At 46.7% G+C, this 18,901-nt stretch overlaps 1 protein-coding gene across 1 annotated transcript in view; it reads right to left on the bottom strand.

The window, feature by feature from the left end:
• The window catches only part of NRAS (NRAS proto-oncogene, GTPase), a 200,988-nt gene that overhangs the window by 104,659 nt on the left and 77,428 nt on the right, over positions 1-18,901 (bottom strand). The window contains exon 2 of the mRNA XM_086923283.1: positions 18,627-18,754. Coding sequence (XP_086779409.1) covers positions 18,627-18,737 — 111 coding nt within the window. The 5' untranslated portion in view covers positions 18,738-18,754. The remainder of the gene's footprint in view (positions 1-18,626; positions 18,755-18,901) is intronic.

Here is an 18,901-nt window from a genome sequence, read left to right as displayed (position 1 = left end):
TCACTGGGTATTACCAGCACTTTGTGAAGAATTATGGCAGCATTGTGGGCCCCCTCACTGAACTCACTTCCAAGAAGCAACCACAGAAGGTACACTGGACACCAGAGTGTCAGGCCGCCTTTGAGACCGTAAAAACAGCTATGTAACCCGGCCCCTCTGACCCCCAGGCGCGAGGGTCCGAACATCAAAGGACTTCAGACCTATATCTGGGGCAGCTCTGAAATGGGTCGGGAGTTGTATCCTGGAGTAGAGAGCCCTGCAGGTTGAACCGCGGCTGACCCTGAGACGAACTCACTACGGAACCCTGAACCCTATTCGGAGCCCTGCTGGCGCTGCCGCGGCCCGACCGCGCTGAACCAGCTTTGGAGCCCTGCTGGCGCTGCCGCGGCCCGACCTCGCTGAACCATCTTCGGAGCCCTGCTGGCGCTGGCGAGGCCCGACTTCGCTGAACCCTCTTCGGAGCCCTGCTGGCACTGCCGCGGCCAGACCTCGCTGAACCATCTTCGGAGCCCTGCTGGCGCCGCCGCGGCCCGACCCCGAGGAACCCCCCAGCTCGAGGATTGAGAGCTGAGCGCAGGGTATCCCTGTACCAGGCTGGTACCAAGACTGTCCCGCTACCCCCTTCCCACAGTTACCGAGACCTTAAGGATCCCTCGATCCATTTGTACATATATCGCTGAGATAACCTGCCTTGATTGCTGATAAAGACGTTAAGAATCTATCCCTGTGTGGTGTCCATTTGTAGTGGTGTGATTGCTCGCCTGTACGATTCTAGGAGAGGAACCTCGCCAGGAGGCCTCTCGACGGCGCTCGGCCAACTCCAGAAGGAGAGGTGGGTCTCGGAGTGGTCGGCCAGACAACTGCGGCCTCCCCCCTAGGATCGCCTTTCCAACAGCCACCATCCTGCACTGTCATGCCACCGGTGGAAAGGTTCCAAGGGGGAGGAGGCACACATATCCTGTCCGCCCCCTCAAGCCTGGCAAACACTGCAGGGTGCAGCTTTGGCAAAGCAAGCATTGGAGAGCACGCTAGCACCGGGCAGTGACGCCGCAGGTACCGAGACAAGCACACCACGTCACATGAAAGGCAATTAACTCAAAGTATGGCAAAACCAAACCCATGGGGTGCCACGCAATGCAACGGGCAGCATGACGCGGTGACAAGGCAATGCACACAAAGCAGCTTCATGCTCAACGCTCTGAACTAATGCAGCAGGCAGGAGGCGCGCAGGGGCAGACAGTAGCCATCTGTACCTTGCATGTCGTCGAGGGCTGCTTCATGGTGGCAGAGAGGGAGGGCAGAAGAGAAGGAAGGGAGCAGACAGAGAGGTAAGCACTCTCAAACACAACACAGACTGCTGTAGGCCCGGGCTCCACGGATCCCTTTATCGGCAGGTCAGCGGAGGGAGGAGGCACACACGAGAAGAGCTAGAGATTGATAACAGACGAATGGCCCGGCACATTTTGCCAATTTTAAAGTTGTAGAAAGCATGAACGACTTACATAAAATCGACAGATTTCATAGAGAAAAATCGCCAACAATGCCCAGACCGTGTAAATGAAACAAAGCTCGTTTCATTCGCCCTCGCAGAGGAGGCGGCAGCAGGGGGAGGGGAAGAGAGGAGGGGACCGGCGCCTGTTTCCATTGCGGGAGCGGCCAGGAAGCATTTGTTAATTACTAACAGATGGTTTCAAGCTCGCTCCCGCAAGGGAATAGCCAAACGTGCACGCGTTGCCATTCAAAGCAATGCAAAGCGTGCACGTTTTTTAGCCAAAAAAAGAGAGTTCATACATGAGGTCCCCTCCTACGCAGCGCATGCGCACTGCATAGCAAGACCTAAACAAGCATTTGCAATGCAATAGGTCTCGCATTAGGAAAGTTTGAGCTATTGGTATTGTAAATGACAAATTTTTTATTTAGGTTTTGTTTATGAAAATAGCGAAATGAATAGCTTGGTCATTTACAATGCCAATAGTTCTAACTTTCGAAAATGTGACACCTATAGCATTTGTAATGCAATATGTGTTGTATTTATGTGACTTACATGTATTGATATTACAAATAACAATGGCTTTTAATTTTTTTAATGATTAATACTTAAATAAATTATTGTAATTTATAAATGGCAATAGCTTAAACTTTTGTAAATAACTTTTGTGAAGATTATGTTCAGTGTATTTTATTGTGACGAAAAACCAAAGAACAGAAGTGAAATATTAACATCTTTTGTTGCATTTGTAATAAAGCTTGAAACATTGAGAGAACATATTTGAACCAGTTGTTGAATGTTTGCACAGATTGATGCTATGGTGCGCTGAGTGATGTTGTGATGGTGAACGAGTGATGCAGTGGCGTTCAGTGATGCTGTGGTAGCGCATAGTGAAGTTGTGGTGCCCCCGAGTGATGCTGTGGTGGTGCTCAGTGATGCTGTATGCTATGCTATGTTTTGTTTTGCTATCCTAAGTTTTGTTTTGTAATGCTATGCTATGTTTTGCTATCCTATGCTTTGATTTGTTATGCTATGCTGTGTTTTGTTATGCTATGCTGTGTTTTGTTATGCTATGCTGTGTTTTGTTATGCTATGCTGTGTTTTGTTATGCTATGCTGTGTTTTGTTATGCTATGCTGTGTTTTGCTATCCTATGCTTCGATTTGTTATGCTATGCTGTGTTTTGTTATGCTATGCTACGTTATCCTATGCTATGTTTTGATATGCTATGCTTTGTTATGCTATGATATGCTATGTTTTGTTGTGTTTTGTTTTATTATGCTATGCTATTTTGTTTATGCTATGCTAGGTTTTGTTGCGTTTGGTATGCTATGCTATGTTTTGCTACGCTATGCTGTTTTGTTTTGCTATGCTATGCTAAGCTTTGCTATGTTTTGTTGTGTTTTGCTATGTTTTGTTAAGTCAAGTCAAGAAATTTATATAGCGCGCTACATACCCATAGGGTCTCAAGGCGCTTGAGGAAGGGTGGGGAATTACTTGTCGAATATCCAAGTTAAGTTGCTTTCTGAATGCTAGGTGGTTCTGAGTAAGGCGAAGGTGAGTGGGAAGTGAGTTCCAGGTTTTAGCTGCGAGGTAGGAGAAGGATCTACCTCCCATGGTGGTTTTGTGGATGCGAGGTACAGTGGCAAGGGCTTGGTTGGAGGATCGTAGCTGACGGGAGGGGGTGTAGAAGGACAGTCGTGTGTTGAGGCATTCGGGTCCAAGTTCGTAAAGTGCTTTGTGTGCGTGGGTTAGGAGGCGGAAAGCAATCCTTTTATTTACGGGGAGCCAGTGGAGGTTTTTCAGGTGACCAGAGATGTGTTCTTTACGCGGGATGTCTAGTATGAGCCTGGCTGAAGCGCTCTGGATGCGTTGGAGTTTTTTCTGGAGTTTTGCGGTGGTACCTGCGTATAGGGTGTTTCCGTAGTCCAGGCGGCTCGTGACCAGTGCGTGGGTGACCGTTTTTCTAGTTTCGGTGGGGATCCAGCGAAATGTTTTTTTGAGCATGCGAAGAATGTTGAAGCAAGATGATGAAACGGCGTTGACTTGTCTGGTCATCGAGAGTGAGGAGTCCAGGATGACGCCCAGGTTCCGTGCGTGGTCCGTCGGGATGGGTGCTTTTCCAAGGGCTTCTGGCCACCAAGAGTCATCCCAGGCGGATGGGGAGGTGCCTAAGATGAGGACTTCTGCTTTGTCTGAGTTCAGTTTCAGACGGCTGTGCTTCATCCACTCGGCTACTTCTTTCATTCCTTCGTGTAAGTTGGTTTTGGCGGTGTTAGGGTCTTTGGTGAGTGAGAGGATCAGTTGAGTGTCGTCAGCGTAGGAGATCATGTTGAGATTGTGTTGGCGAGCGATGGCCGCAAGGGGGCTCATGTATACGTTGAAGAGGGTGGGGCTGAGTGATGATCCTTGTGGCACGCCGCAGATGACTTCAGAGGCGTCTGACTTGAATGGTGGGAGGCGGACTCTCTGGGTTCTTCCGGTGAGGAACGAGGTGATCCATTCCAGTGCTTTTCCTTGGATTCCGACGTTTCTGAGGCGCTGTAGAAGGGTGCTATGACAGACTGTGTCGAAGGCAGCGGAGAGGTCGAGGAGGATGAGGGCGACTGTGTCTCCATTGTCCAGTAGAGTTCGAATGTCGTCTGTTGCTGCGATAAGTGCGGTCTCAGTGCTGTGTTTGGCTCGGAAGCCGGACTGTGAGGGGTCGAGGGATTTGTTGGTTTCGAGGAAGGTGGCGAGCTGGTTGTTGACAGCTTTCTCGATGACTTTGGCCGGGAATGGAAGAAGCGAGATGGGGCGGTAGTTTTTGAGTTCGGTGGGGTCAGCTGTGGGTTTTTTCAGAAGGGTGCTGAGTTCTGCGTGTTTCCAGCTTTCCGGGAAGGTGGCGGAGCTAAGGGAGCAGTTGATGACATCTCGGAGGTGTGGTGCTATGATGGAAACTGCTTTGTTGAAGATGTGGTGAGGGCATGGGCCAGTTGGGGATCCTGAGTGGATGGAGTTCATCAGGCGGATGGTGTCCTCAGTGGAGATTGGGTTCCAGTCGTTAAGGATGTTCAAGGGGGGTGATGGTTCTGCAGAAGGTTGGGTGGGTTGGTCTCCGGGTCGGTTGTCGAAGCTGTTGTGGATGTCTGCGATTTTGTTGTGGAAGAAGGAAGCTAGGGAGTCGCAGAGGGCTTGGGAGGGGCTGATGTCGTTGGAGTTGGCAGATGGGTTGGTAAAATCTTTGACGATGTTGAATAATTCTTTGCTGTTGTGGGCGTTGTTATCTAGTCGGTCTTTGAATGCGGCTTTCTTGGCAGACCGGATTAGTTGGTGGTGTAAGCAGGTGGCGTTTTTGAAGGCGTCCCTGGTGCTGGTGTTTGTGTCTTTTTTCCAGGCCTTCTCGAGGGAGCGACAGAGTTTCTTCGATTTCTTAAGATCATCATTGAACCAGGAGGCGTTTTTGTTGCCTAGTTTGCTTTGACGTTTTTTCAACGGTGCTAGGATGTCAGCGCTGTTGGATAGCCATTGGGTGAAGTTGATGGCTGCTTGGACGGGGTCTGAGGAGTGGGCGGGGGGGTTTAGAAGAAGCGATGAGGAGATCTGGTTGATGGTGATTTTGTTCCAGTTTCTTCGCAGGGTGGGTTGAGGATGGTTGTGGATTGTGGTCTTCTTGTGGGTAAAGTGAACGCAGCTGTGGTCCGTCCAATGAAGAGCTGTGGTGTGACTGAATGAGACATGTTTGCTGGAGGTGAAGATGGGGTCGAGTGTGTGACCTGCAATGTGGGTGGGGGTAGTGACAAGTTGTTTGAGTCCGAGGTTGCCAAGATTGTCCAGAAGGGTGGTGGCGCTGCTGTCGTTGTTCTTTTTGGAGACCTCAATTTTCACCTGGAAAAGAATGTAGTCCTCGGAAGGGAGGGCGTGTGGGGTGATAAAGTCAGTGATGTCGTCACTGAATTGTACACGGGGGCCTGGAGGCCGGTAGAGGAGGGTGCCTCTGAGTGTGGTCTTGGGATCGGTGTGGATCTGGAAGTGGAGGTGTTCGGCGTTGGCAAGGTCGACGTCTGAGCTGGTTGAGATGCGGATGGAGTTCTTATGGACGATAGCGATGCCTCCTCCTGTTTGCTTGATGCGGTCCTTACGGATGATCTTGTATCCTTCCGGGATGGCAATGGTGATGTCTGGGGCTGAAGAGGCATTCATCCATGTTTCTGTTAGGAAGGCGACGTCCGGTGTTGTGTTTTGTTATACTATGTTTTCTTATTCATGCTATATTTTGTTATGCTGTGCTAGGTTTTGTATTGCTATCCTATGCTAGGTTTTGTATTGCTATCCTATGCTTTGTTTAGTTTTGCTATCCTATGTTTTGTTGTGTTTTGCTATGTTTTGTTATGCTATGTGTTGTGTTTTGTTATACTATGTTTTCTTGTTCATGCTATGTTTTGTTATGCTATGCTAGGTTTTGTATTGCTATCCTAGGAAAGTGTGCAATGCTGCTATTGTTACAATAGTTAATTGTGGATGAGTTAACAATTGATGTGTGCACTGATGGCTGGTGGTGTGTGGGTCTGTAGAAATTGTGCACGATGGCTGGTAGTATGTGTGTGCCTGGTGGAAGCGTGCACTGTCGGCTGTTGGTGTGTGTGTGTGTGTGCCTGGTGAAAGCGTGCACTGACGGCTGGTGGTGTGTGTGTGCGCCTGGTGAAAACGTGCACTGACGGCTGGTGGTGTATGTGGGCCTAGTGAAAGTGTGCACCGACAGCTGGCGGTGTGTGTGCCTGCACACTGATGTCTGGTGGTGTGTGCCTGGTGAAAGCGTGAACTGATGACTGATGGTGTCTGTGCTTGGTGAAAGTGTGCACAGATGGTTGGTTGTGTCTGTGCTTGGTGAAAGTGTGCACAGATGGTTGGTTGTGGTTGTGTGTTTGTGGTTATGTGTGTGTGGTTGTGGTTGTGTGTTTGTGGTTATGTGTGTGTGGTTATGTGTGTGTGGTTATGTGTGTGTGTGGTTATGTGTGTGGTTATGTGTGTGGTTGTGTGTGTGTGGTTGTGTGTGTGTGGTTGTGTGTGTGTGGTTGTGTGTGTGTGGTTGTGGTTGTGTGTGTGGTTGTGTGTGTGTGGTTGTGGTTGTGTGTGTGGTTGTGGTTGTGTGTGTGGTTGTGTGGTTGTGTGTGGTTGTGTGTGTGTGGTTGTGTGTGGTTGTGTGTGTGTGGTTGTGTGTGGTTGTGTGTGTGGTTGTGTGGTTGTGTGTGTGTGTGTGTGGTTGTGTGTGTGTGTGGTTGTGTGTGTGTGTGGTTGTGTGTGTGTGGTTGTGTGTGTGTGGCTGTGTGTGTGGCTGTGTGTGTGGCTGTGTGTGAGGGGCAAATAAGCGTAATGTTGTCAGCTCCGAGGAGCACACAGTTTATGCTCATATTCTGAAGCATGCGTTTCCAGACTCCCTGCTCTCCCTTGACGGTTGGTCCGAGTTATACCTTGCACTTCTGTTAAGCCTCAATAAATCCCAGGCACACTTCCGCTTTGCATCTTTCGCCACTGGGAAGAAGCAGTGTACCAGTACATTGATTAATCGGCCGGCTGATGGAGACACTCCTGTGAAATCTAAAGCATTTAATAAAATAACCCTCATGTTAGCTCTTAAAGTGATCCTCACATTATATCCTCAAATGACCTTCACGTGAGATAATAAAGTGACCCTCCGGTGAGACCCGAGAGTTAGCCTCCTGAGATCCAAGGGAGATTATAACCGAGACGTCAAAAGAAGCTGCTGTGACATGTCCAGGGGCCACCTAAATTACCCAACTGTATTTACAAAAACTACCGAAATGTGAGAAAATAGATGCAAAATAGGTCATGTGCAAGACCCAGACATGCCGCCCCTAAGCTAGACGATTACAAAAGTATGCACATGTCTATTTGAGCTTTTAAACTCTCCTGACATAGAAATAGTGGTCTAACTAGAACATTATATCTAGGACCACTGGGATTATGTGGCATTGATGGACCAAAGTATGCCGCTAAATTACATGGCAAGAAAATGCAAATTATGCGGCACAATGCAACACATTGTGTTATATTACTTAACTATTTTGTCTTTTTTACTCACGGCAACACCATCTGGGCAAAGATTCCACCTCATTAGCAGTATCTGTTTAACATCCAAATGCACCAATAAACAAATGAACGATAACTAGTCAACTATTGTAAAAGGTCTTCCACTGCGCTTTAACTCATAGTCAAGCTTTAGTGAGCTAGAAGCATGCAGCGCTAGGAGAAAGCAGCTGTGTGCAGAGCGAGGCTACGGGAGATAGATGTACAGAGAAGGAGAAGAGACACCTTGTGCGCAGAGCCATCAGGAAGGAAGTGAGGACTAGTGGCAACACCTTACAGTACACTCTTTGTTTAATGGCGTCCACATCAGCAGAGCAGAGGCCTGTAGAGAGGTCCTGGCAGGCTCGGCTCAGCTCCCTGAATACTGGAGGGGGAGGAGGGGCGGGGGAGATGCCTGGCTGAGGCTCAGCCCGAGGTCCTGTCGAGCCATGACGAGGTGAGCCTCCATGTGGCATTGCCTGCCCCTCTCCCCTTAACCCAGGAAGCGGTGTAATGGCCAGACCTGCTGATTTTAGAACTGGGAATCTGGTTCGAGTCACGGAGTCGCTCGACATCCTATAATTCTGGACGAATAAGCTAATATTTCCCAGGACAATAAAAATAAATGTGACCTTGTGTAAGGTAACTGGAATGAATGACGCCCCATAACAGGAGACACACCCATCCAATACCTGGCCTCTCTGAAGAGAGCACGCAGCGATGGTCAGCTATGTGAAGGGGTGCACAGCGCTGAAGGATGTTACAATGGGTTGAGAGGGGGTGAAGGGTGAAATAACTTGCAATACCATCGTCCTGCCCTAACAGCCCCACATAACGCCTTAATTTGCTAAAATGTGAGGGACAGTACATCAGCAAAAAGTGGATTGAAAATAGAACGCCAGCAGCGTGGGTAATGTAATAAAGGGAGTGGCTTAAATAATGTGCCAAAAAAAAAATAATAATAATTTGTGCTCAGCATGCTGCCCCACTTGTATTTTGGCTGTTTCTGTCATTGCATCCAGATATATGATACAACGAGTAGCAGCATACTGACAACAAGGCGGGTCTATTGGCTTTGTCAATAGTTGTTAGTTGCATAAGATAAATAAGCAGCAACAATGGCTTGGGCTATAGTATGGAGAGTGGGCTAGGACACATGTAAGAGAAAACAGGGGAACATTACCTACAGGATAGTGAGGTGCAAACAACATGCGGCAGGCAGAGGAACAGGAGGCATTCTTCAGTAAAGCGGTACTCGCCAAACGCCCCCCAAAATGAGTGCAGTCCACAAGAACGGGAAAAGGATGCTGGTGACACAAACAACAAGCGATGCGCGCTCTGTGTATACATACATTACATTACATAAGATGGGCTGATGAGTGGACGCTGTGCGAATGGTGGTCTATAAAAGAAGCCAAGGGGGTAATGCACAGATGTTTGTAGGTAGGGGGCAATAAATCTCTTACAGCCAGTATCGATCTAACGAGGCTTGGTCGGCGGAGATTAATGACAATACAATCACCCCAGATAGTTTTTTCTGCTGATCCCACCCAACCTACCCTTCGTACCATTAAAATATGTATATCAGACCTCCTGTACCCTTTGTATTAAGCCAACCAATCCACACTTTTGTTCCGTAATTGTTCCCAGGACTCCGGTTTATTTTTCTCTAATGGAGGTACCCCTGCAAGGATCAGAACATACGGACAAGATGCTGGGGGTAGGTTTAGAACATCCTTGTTTGACTCCGCGTGCCCACTAGTATTAATGCCCGCAGTACTTGTGCAGGCTGTGGGGGCAGCATGAGCACCAGTAGGAGTTATATTTTGAGTGTTAACAGATCCAATGCATGTTTTTGAAACCGTGGAATATTTAGTTTTAGTATTAGGGTCACGGTGGGCAGACAGCTGCTTTGCAGTTAGGGACAATTGTTGCCCACTCCGAGCTAAATTCTTCTGAGGGCTGGCCTGTTGAGATGGCTGTTAGGGACCCTACAGGGAGATTTTGCCTTAGTAGTTAAAGATTCCAAATGATCTAAGCGCTTCCATAAGATTGCAAAATTTTCATCCACAAGCCCTTTAACACGGTCGTACAATGTATCTATAATGTCTATAGCAGTTTCCCCAAGCGTAAAATTAGAGAAGGGAGTCTGTATAGATTCTGTCTGAATATGTACAGAATTACTTAAAATGTCCAATGAAACAAAATTGATTGTGCTTGGGATTAAATCCACTGGGGCCTTCGGGCCCTGAATCCATGTATTTAATGTAGTACGTTGTGGATTCGAGCGTGAAGGCTGTTTCAGTTTGGAACAGACAGGTTTCACTGTCTTCCTATTCCTTTTTCGCTCTGCATACTTCAGGATTAGCGGGTATGTCCGAAGTGGCCAAAGGTAAAATGGCAGTTGGGCTACTCCCAGATGCAGAGTCTAGTGTGGCTCCTATGTGATAGGTCCTTCCACACCCACACCCAATGTATTCTCTCCCATTAATGGGTGTAGGCAATGGTCAGCCTCACTGTGTATCATTGTTTCAGAATCACTTATGTCAGTGATCTCATTTTGTGCTACAGATTGGGGTTTTGTGAGGTCCAGGTACAAGCGTCTCTCAGTCAGCTAAATCTCGGTGCGGACTATATTCATTGCCCTCTCCAGCATGGTGTCAATTGACGTGGTGTTACGTGCTGCAGGGGTTGGGTTTCGTTTGCACATGTTGTTGTTTTCCCCAGGCATTTAATGGATACAAAAGAGAAACTCCACTCACCACTGCAGGATCCAGCTGTTATTGGAATGGCGATGTCAGGGGGGTGGCCCAGCCCGGCCTCGAACGGTCCCGGACAGGCACAGACAGGCCTGCCCTTGGTCCGGCGCACGTCCGCGTGCGTTCCGCAAGCTGCCCTCCGCCTTTCAAGCGCCTCCTGGCGCTTGCCGCTGTCGTCGGCGGAGAGCGATGCAAGAGGAGTGATGGGACTTGTAGTCCTTATCCCCGACAGAAGGCAGATGGCAGATGCCTCACGGGGCAGTGGCGAAGGTAATGGCAGCAAGTTGCGGTCTCCCTGACCGTTCAAGACGCAAGTTCAGGTTAGCCTCGCAAGTGGACACAGAACAACCCTAAGGACTAAGAATGAAGAATTATCAGTGGGAAAAGAGATGTAGCTGCAGCACTGCCTAGGGGACTGAGAATGGGGAATTACCATTGGGAACAGAAACACAGCTTCAGAACTGCCTATAGGACTTAGAAGGAAGGAGTTACCGACGCGTAAGTGGAGACAGAGTGCCAGACAAGAAATCCTCTCTTCGACACTAGACACAGATTGCAGTAGGCACAGTCTGTTCAAGTTATTCTGTTGCTTGCTTCTTCAGCTTTCTCCTTCACGGTCACCTTCTGTCAAAATCCTGTGCCATTAATAGCTTAGTGGGCTATGGCACTACTTGCAGAACTTGTATCACAGTAGTGTTTCTGCAACTTAGGCTGTAACCCTCCGAGCTACCTGCAAACAATGCACATTCGTGTTGCGCATGCGACAAGCTGTGCTTCGCCGCAGGTACAATAGCCTATTTGGTTTTGTGATTAGTCAAAGCTGTGATTAGGCAACTTACAGATCTTTCTTGAAAGAGCATTGAAGCCCAGAGTTATCTCTTTTCTCTTATGCCACAGATCGCACTGATCTCAGTGACGCTGCCTGCTCGTGCCCAGACAATAACAAACAAGAGTCTTGCCTGGTTTTCAGGCTGGGCTGACTGAAGGCCTATAACGAGGCATAGGGCTGCTCCAGCCCTCCCCCGTAAAAGGAAATGAACATCTTACCATCAGTATCACGCGCCCCATCCCCTTCCACTTCTTGCCATCTCTTTAGTATTCAAATAACCATCACGTAACTGCCTGTCATGGCGCGGGGTGAAGTTGAATACTCAATAGAAGAAATACATTTTACCTCTTTTTTTTTTTAGCTCCCACCTTTCTCTTCTGAAATGTTGGCATGTATGCCTGATGCCACACAACACACAAAACACATTTTTTGGTTTTGGTGATAAACACATAAAACTGGGCACACTCATGAATACTACAATTATATGGTTTATTATTATTATTATTGGTCGGATTTGTTAGATCCAATCAAAGGCAGTATGAACTGTTCGGATTCTAACATGGGCTTTACGTGAACGAATCATGACACTAAGTAATGGGCGTCGCCGTCTTAAGTCCATTGGCTGTGTTCGGGGCGGGTGAAGAAAATGCTCACTTGTGATTGGTGGTGCGGATATCGGCCATCGTCGAACAGGATTAAAAGGCTCATTTTAAACGAAACATTTGGTTATTAGTTCCATTTTAAAATAGCAATTGTGTAAGAAAAAAAATAACGATAAAACGTACTGGTTGGTTAGCTACAGCCACCAGTGACTGTAGCTACTGTTATGACCTGTGACCCCTGAGCAAAGTTCAGAAATATTTAATGTTCAGAAGATGCCCTCTAGGTTCAGTCATAGGGTGCACTATTGCTCGGTTTGCAGACACTCCTACTGCAAGAAGCACCAGCAGAAGTTGAAAGACATTAGGTGCTTTCTGCTCAAGGTACAGCGTATATGCTGGATTTTGAATGTACAGCTCGTGTACAGGTGTGTGGTGTCTTGTGTACCTATTGTACATGATTCGTCTGCTGTACAGGTATATCACTGCTGTACGTTTGGCTCAGAAGGCTGAGTGTTTATACTTAGTTGGCATAGGGGCACGTGGTTAATTCCTATCCATGCTCTCAGGAATGTTGATATGTCATTATGGATCTAGTGCAGGGATTCTATAACGCTTGTGACAAGCAGTTCCTTCTGGTTGCTGAACGTGTTGGTCCTTCCCACTTCAGTACTGGATTAAAGAATATATCCGGGAGGAATTAAATTTGTGACGATTATACTCTTGCAGTGTTTTTGTTGTTCATCTCGTCTGCCTGCAGTATTCCTTTTCAAGCTTCAGCTTTGCTGTGTATCTGCGTGCACATCTCTTGTCTTCTGGGCGCGTGGACATGCGTCGGGCTATCCATATGGGCGCCGCAAGCCGTGCACAACTCCCATCTTCTGGGCGCGTGCATATGTCCTGTCCCCCTTCGGCTAAGAAACCGACAACAATAGATCGCACCAAGGCGAGTAACGCATGTGCTGCGTCGCTGGGCGAGACCAAAAATTGATGTCAAAACTCATCCCCCCAGAATGGTATCAATGGCCTACATTTTGGGTCCTGTCTCATAACCTAAAGCTGGGGTTTAATGTTCCAGTTCAGAACATAATACCGGTAATTATGGCATAAAAAGGTATTCAAGCAGTACTCATCTACCCATTAATTTACTTAGTATAAAGGGCAAATCAACTTCACTTTAGGCATTAGATGCTTAAGGGCCCAGTGTCCAGGTTACACACAGAATTTCGATTAAGCAGCCTGTACACAAATTCATTTTTAAGAGGGTCTTAAGGGTAAAAGTTTTGCCCATATGCTACTACTTGCAACCCCAGTGGATAGCAATTTGTCGTTTTAGCTCAGATTTTAAAATTAAGCAGGTCCATAACCTGAACTGGTTTTTGTCTTTATCAGCTGAGCCTCGAGTTTTCAAAAGATAATGTTGAAAAATGTAAAACTAAATGTCACTTCCTATGGTGTAATATGCGTCATAGGGCGATGAAGCCCATGTTCTTCGGTCTGCTATCCGTAAGATTATTGTGAGAAGAGATGACCACTAAAGCACTAAATCCAATGGGTCAAATCCAGCCCATCAATAAACCGGCAAAATGTACAATAATTAGTCTCGGTTTGAGCACAAACTGCACTTCCATAACTGGATTAGAGAGTTAAATATTTAGAGTGGAATGCTTACTATTTGTTGAAATTAGGTTTATTACGCCCTTGTAGGGCAAGTTTACACCTTCACTGGTAACAGAACATTATATATGTAATATGGTACACAGTCCAGCACAAACAGGAGTACTGCAGCACAATATATTAACAAGCATTTACAATGCAATAGGTCTTGCATTTACACGACTTTGAGCTATTGGCACTGTAAATGTCATTAGCTTAGATTCTTGCAAATGCAAAACCAATTGAATTGCAAATATTGTTTGCTACCAAGTGACCCATGCCCCGCTTGCACTTAGATGCCAAGCCCTTTCTTTAGACGAGTCATGTCTAAAGAAATGGGCCTGAACTCTATTAAAGCGCTGCATGGAGCATTTGGAAATAACACTCACAAAAAGAAATATTGGTAAAGCAATGTGTCGCATTTACGAGAGTTTAAGCTATTGTCCTTTACAATGCCAATAGCTCAAACTCTCCTAAATGTGACACTTATGGCATTGCAGCGCCAGGATTCCCTTTGGGTGACAGTCGCGCTATATAAGTATGCCTACATACATACATACATACATTGCAAACAAGCGGCCGCCATTTTCCCACCTGCTTGGAAAGTAAAAGTGCACATGGTGCGCTGAATATAAGGAAAGCACGTCTTGCCTCCAGGTGAGCAAAACCCATTAAAGGAAATAGTGCTTACACAGTAAATAACACAGATAGTGTAACAACCGAAGTAAATAGGCCAGTCCTCATGGAACGTTACAAATGAAGACAAGGCGGTACCAAGGAGGGACTAACAAGCTGATTACCGAATCAGAAGCCAGCATTTACCAAAGGACAAAGACACAAGCTAAAGTAAAAATATGGATGGAGAGTGGGCGGAGCTTCAAGTGCATACTCCAATACAGCATGCCTAGCAGAGCAGTGTATGCTCTGCCCAGGCTCAAACTAAAAACAGGAGCTGTCCCCAGTGCACGCACGCGCACTGAAAGGCAGGCGATTTGAGACCAACAGGCAATCCTGCTCCGGCATCATACTTATTACAGAAAGGACAGCACAAACATTTGTAGCCCATTCCATATTATCAAAGTCCCACGTGACTGTGTTGAGGAGCACTTCCTAGGATAACAGTCGCAGAGTGACATCAGTGGGCGATTTCGCAGGAGAGGTGCTTTTAAACCATTACTCAATTTCAATAACACCAAAGGTAAATCTCCTTCTTAGAGCAACTCCATGTCCTCTGCACCTTCTCCCACAGGCCTCCTTTAGTGATTCAGCCATCTACCAGGTTCTCATCCATTTGTTTCGAGAGGTCTGCTTTATTCAACTGCTGATAACCTCCAGACTCTTTTTCAGCACAGTTTTAAATAAAAGATTTCAATCTGCACCACAAAGGTGGCATTTCGTTAGCGGCAATTTCTGCCTTGAGCAACAGGGAATTAATTCTTCAAGAACAGCGACAGGGGATGTTGTGATGTTCATGCGACATTTCCTATTTACTGCAGGTAAACAGTTGTGGTGCACCAATCCAGCTTAATCTGGTGTTCAGAATCAACTACAAAAGATGTGCTCGTTAGCAGAGATACAGCAGCATCATCTAGTGGTGCCATCCCTATCACTTGGGTCTCAAGTCAGATGCAAGCCATATGGAATGAGTGTTTGCTGCTTTTACACACGTTTTAGGGCCCAATTACAAGTTGGCCGGTACTCGGTGAGTATTTACCGCCTTCGATAACACTATTCAAGGGTTAACTATTTACCGGGAGATTTCTTACCTCATAGTACAAGTTCTTGCCATGGGAATGAGGAATAATGGGCAGAGAAGATATTTATTTATTATTTATTTTATTTCGAGTTTTGTATAGCGCGTAGTTACCCTTGAGCATCCCAGTGCTTATTCCAGAGCAACATGAAGGTGGCAGTCAGACGTGATCAAAGGCATTAGTTAGGGAAGAGGTGCGTTTTAAGGAGTTTACGAAACCGGAGAAGACAAGTTTCCGAACGTAGACTCAGGGGGAGTGAATTCCAAAGAATCGCTATATTCACTGAGAATCTTCTACCCCCACGTACGTGCTTTTTTAACTTTAGGAGTTCTGAGCAGGTGCTTCTGATCTGAGCGCAAGGCTCTGTTAGCCTTGTAGGGTACAACTAAATTCTTCAGGATGGGAGGTCCCTTATCCTGAAGAATTTTATGCGCAATGCAGAGTGACTTAAATGTAACCCTTTCGCGCACTGGGAGCCCATGCAGCACCTTCAATGCGGGTTTAGCTGACCCTCTCATTGGGATACTCTTGAGAAGCCGTGCTGCAGCGTTTTGAATCTGTTGAAGTTTATTAAACGTTGCTTCAGGTGCACCAAGAAAGATAGCATTGCTATAGTCTAGTCTTGATACGATCAACCCCTGAATAAGCAGCTTTCTAGATTGCGGTGGAAGGAGGGGCAGAACTTTCCGAGCTGCGCGGAGGAGACCAAAACAGACTCGGGCCGTTTTTTTCGCCTGGGTCCTGAAAGAGAGATCTTGTTCCAGCCAGACCCCAAGACTCTTAATCTCCTCTTTTGGACTCGGGAGCTCGCCCAAACAACTGGGCCAGCTAGTCGGAGGAAGTGAGGGTCCGTTATGCCCAAAAAGCATTATTTCGGTCTTTGAGCCATTTAGCTTCAGAGCTGATTTACACATCCAAGTGTAGACTTTGGACATGCAGGCGTGCAGCGTGTCTGAACTTTTATCAAGCTGGAATAAGGCGACCACCAGCTGAGTATCATCAGCGTAGCTCACGATTTTGATACCAAATGGGGCAACCACATCCTCCAAGGGGGCCATATACACATTGAACAATGTGGGGCTTAGGGATGAGCATTGTGGCACACCACAATAGAGGGGGATTGACGCTGATCGTGCGCTGCCTTCCCATACTTGGTAAGTCCGGTCACTAAGAAATAACTTAAGCCATTTCAAAGCCATTCCTGTTACCCCTACATCTGACAGCCGTTGATTTAGCACTTGATGGTTAACAGTGTCGAAAGCCGCAGTGAGATCCAGGAGGATCACTGCCACTGATCCTCCCGAATCCAAAATGCTTCTGGCTTCCTCAACGACTGCCAAAAGAGCAGTGTCAGTGCCCTGACCCGGCTGGAAGCCTGTTTGCGAGTTTCTCAGCAAGCCATTGGACTCAAGAAAGTGTGATAGATGTAGATTCACCAACCTTTCCGCGATTTTACTGAGTCCAGGAAGCAGAGAAATAGGCCTGTAATTTGCTAGATCCAATGGATCTAGGTGAGGCTTTTTCAAGAGGGCTTTCACAACTGCTCCCTTCCAGCTCGGTGGCACCAGACCACAAGCAAAGGATGCGTTGATTAAGTCGGTAACAGGGTTGGCAATAGTAGTTCCTATCTGTTTCAGGATCCTCATAGGGACCGGATCAGTAGGGGAGCCGCTCTTAATAGTGACCAGCACTTTAAGGACCTCCTCCACTGAAGTTGGTCCAAAGGCTTCCAGGTGTACGGGGACTCCAACTGACTCACTGCTAGTCTCTGTTATCTGGTCAATCTCGTCAATCTGGGGCAGAGCACTTAGAATGTTCTCTATTTTGGAATAAAAATAGTTCGCCAGATCCTTACATTTCTCTCATGGGTTATCGTGGGCTGAGGAGGGGTCGGGAACTCTCAATAGTTCCTTAACCACTAAGAAAGTTTCTCTAGAGGAATTCGAGGAGTTTTTAATTCTTTCCTCAAAGAATTGTGCTTTAGTACGACGAAGAGCACATTTATATGCCCTTATCGCAGAGCGATATTCAATTCTATTAGATTCGCCCCACTCCTTCCTCCATGTACGCTTCAGCTTCTTGCATCCCTTCCTAAGAGTTCTCTACTCGGGCGTATACCAAGGGGCAGAGCCTATTCTCTTCTCCCTTTTTGGGACTGTTCTTTTAGGGAGGATAGAATCGAGTGAGCTGGTCAACCAGTTGCCGAAGTTCGCATCTGCCAGTACAGGGTCAAGAACTAGAGTGGGGCGCGAACATTCGAGTTTAAGGACCCAATTCTCGACCGACAGCCTGGACCAAGCTCTTTCCAGGATACGAACCCTAGGAGGAGATGTGATCATGACCTCCATTTGCCAAGTAAAAGGTACCAAGAAATGGTCTGACCACGGGAGAGGATAGGGAGGCATGGCCCTACAAAGGAGCACATTAGAGAAAATCGGGTCAAGCAAATGGCCCTTGTTATGTGTTGCTCCAGAGTTGATCAGGCCTACCTCGTAGGCCTTAAGGTCACATTGTAGGTCTGTCGCCAAGAGGTCCGCCGGGTCATTGAAGTGGAGATTAAAATCTCCCAGCATCATAAAGTTGGTAGTAGTAGATGTTAAAAACTTAACTGTTTCCATAAGGGAGCTGACAAAATTTCCAATGTACCCTGGTGGACGATACACCACTAGACCTGACACAGAGACCGTAGGAGAAATCTGCAAAGAGAACTGACAACTCTCGCAGTCCAACACTCCACTATTCTGTGCCCTACATACAAAAGAATCCCTATATAGTATGGCAATACCACCTCCTCGACCCACTGGCCTGTTCTGAAAGTATATTAAAAAGCCTGGGGGGAGGGCTCATACAATGTCCACCCCTGAGCTCGGAGTGAGCCACGTTGCAGTTAAAAACAGGATATCTAAATTATGATCCTGTATAAGAAAATTAATCTCTAAAGAGTGCCTCGGGAGGGATCTGCAGTTCAGCAAGGCCATTTGCAGGGAGCTCTTACCTATAGATGGCTGGGGCGAGCAGCATACCTCACAATGGGAGAAAGGTTTTGCTCCTCTATAAATATAGTTGCAAGTCGTCTTTTTAGGGGGCGTAGTAATAAAAGATCATCGCGGGTGTAAGTAATACAGAGCCCTGGCGCATTTAACAAAGGTCCTGGCCCCGTCTGGGCAAAATCACAACTAAAATCCTATTTTTCTGTCTCTTTCTTAGGACTCAATAGGTCAGTGGAAAACTGTGCGAGGTATACAACCCCTCTTAATTGTGAGGCCCGGACAAACTGGTTTTTGTACCGGGACCGGAATTGACTGCCTGGCTTGAAATCAGACACGGAATCACGAAACGAATAATTTGGTTATTTATTTTTGTTTAACACAGAATCCAAAAGGTAGTTGTAAACTACACCAACCAGTAAGACATTACATAAATGTACACAGTAAAATAATTTTCTTTAAAACCCGAACTCTTCAGGAAGCATTACCTCAATTGTAGGGTCATATTCATCTACGAAGTGATTCTGTATTAACTGAATAGTCAAAGCACTTTTTCCAACACCACCAGCTCCAACCACCACCAATTTGTATTCCGTCATTTCACTCCAGCAAGAGCCTAGATAATAAAGAACAACAGATAAGGATTCTGTTAATGGATGCTTGAATTAATAAAAGTAATACAAGTTTTCCGAATGTAAAAACAATGCGATTGAACAGATGATAATAAAGAAAACACGATATGTAGAAAATAAATTTCACACGA

Source organism: Lissotriton vulgaris, chromosome 5 (assembly GCF_964263255.1).
Source record: "Lissotriton vulgaris chromosome 5, aLisVul1.2, whole genome shotgun sequence".
NCBI lineage: Eukaryota > Metazoa > Chordata > Amphibia > Caudata > Salamandridae > Lissotriton > Lissotriton vulgaris.
The sequence above is the reverse complement of the archived record's forward strand: the minus strand, read 5'-3'. Positions and strand labels throughout refer to the sequence as shown.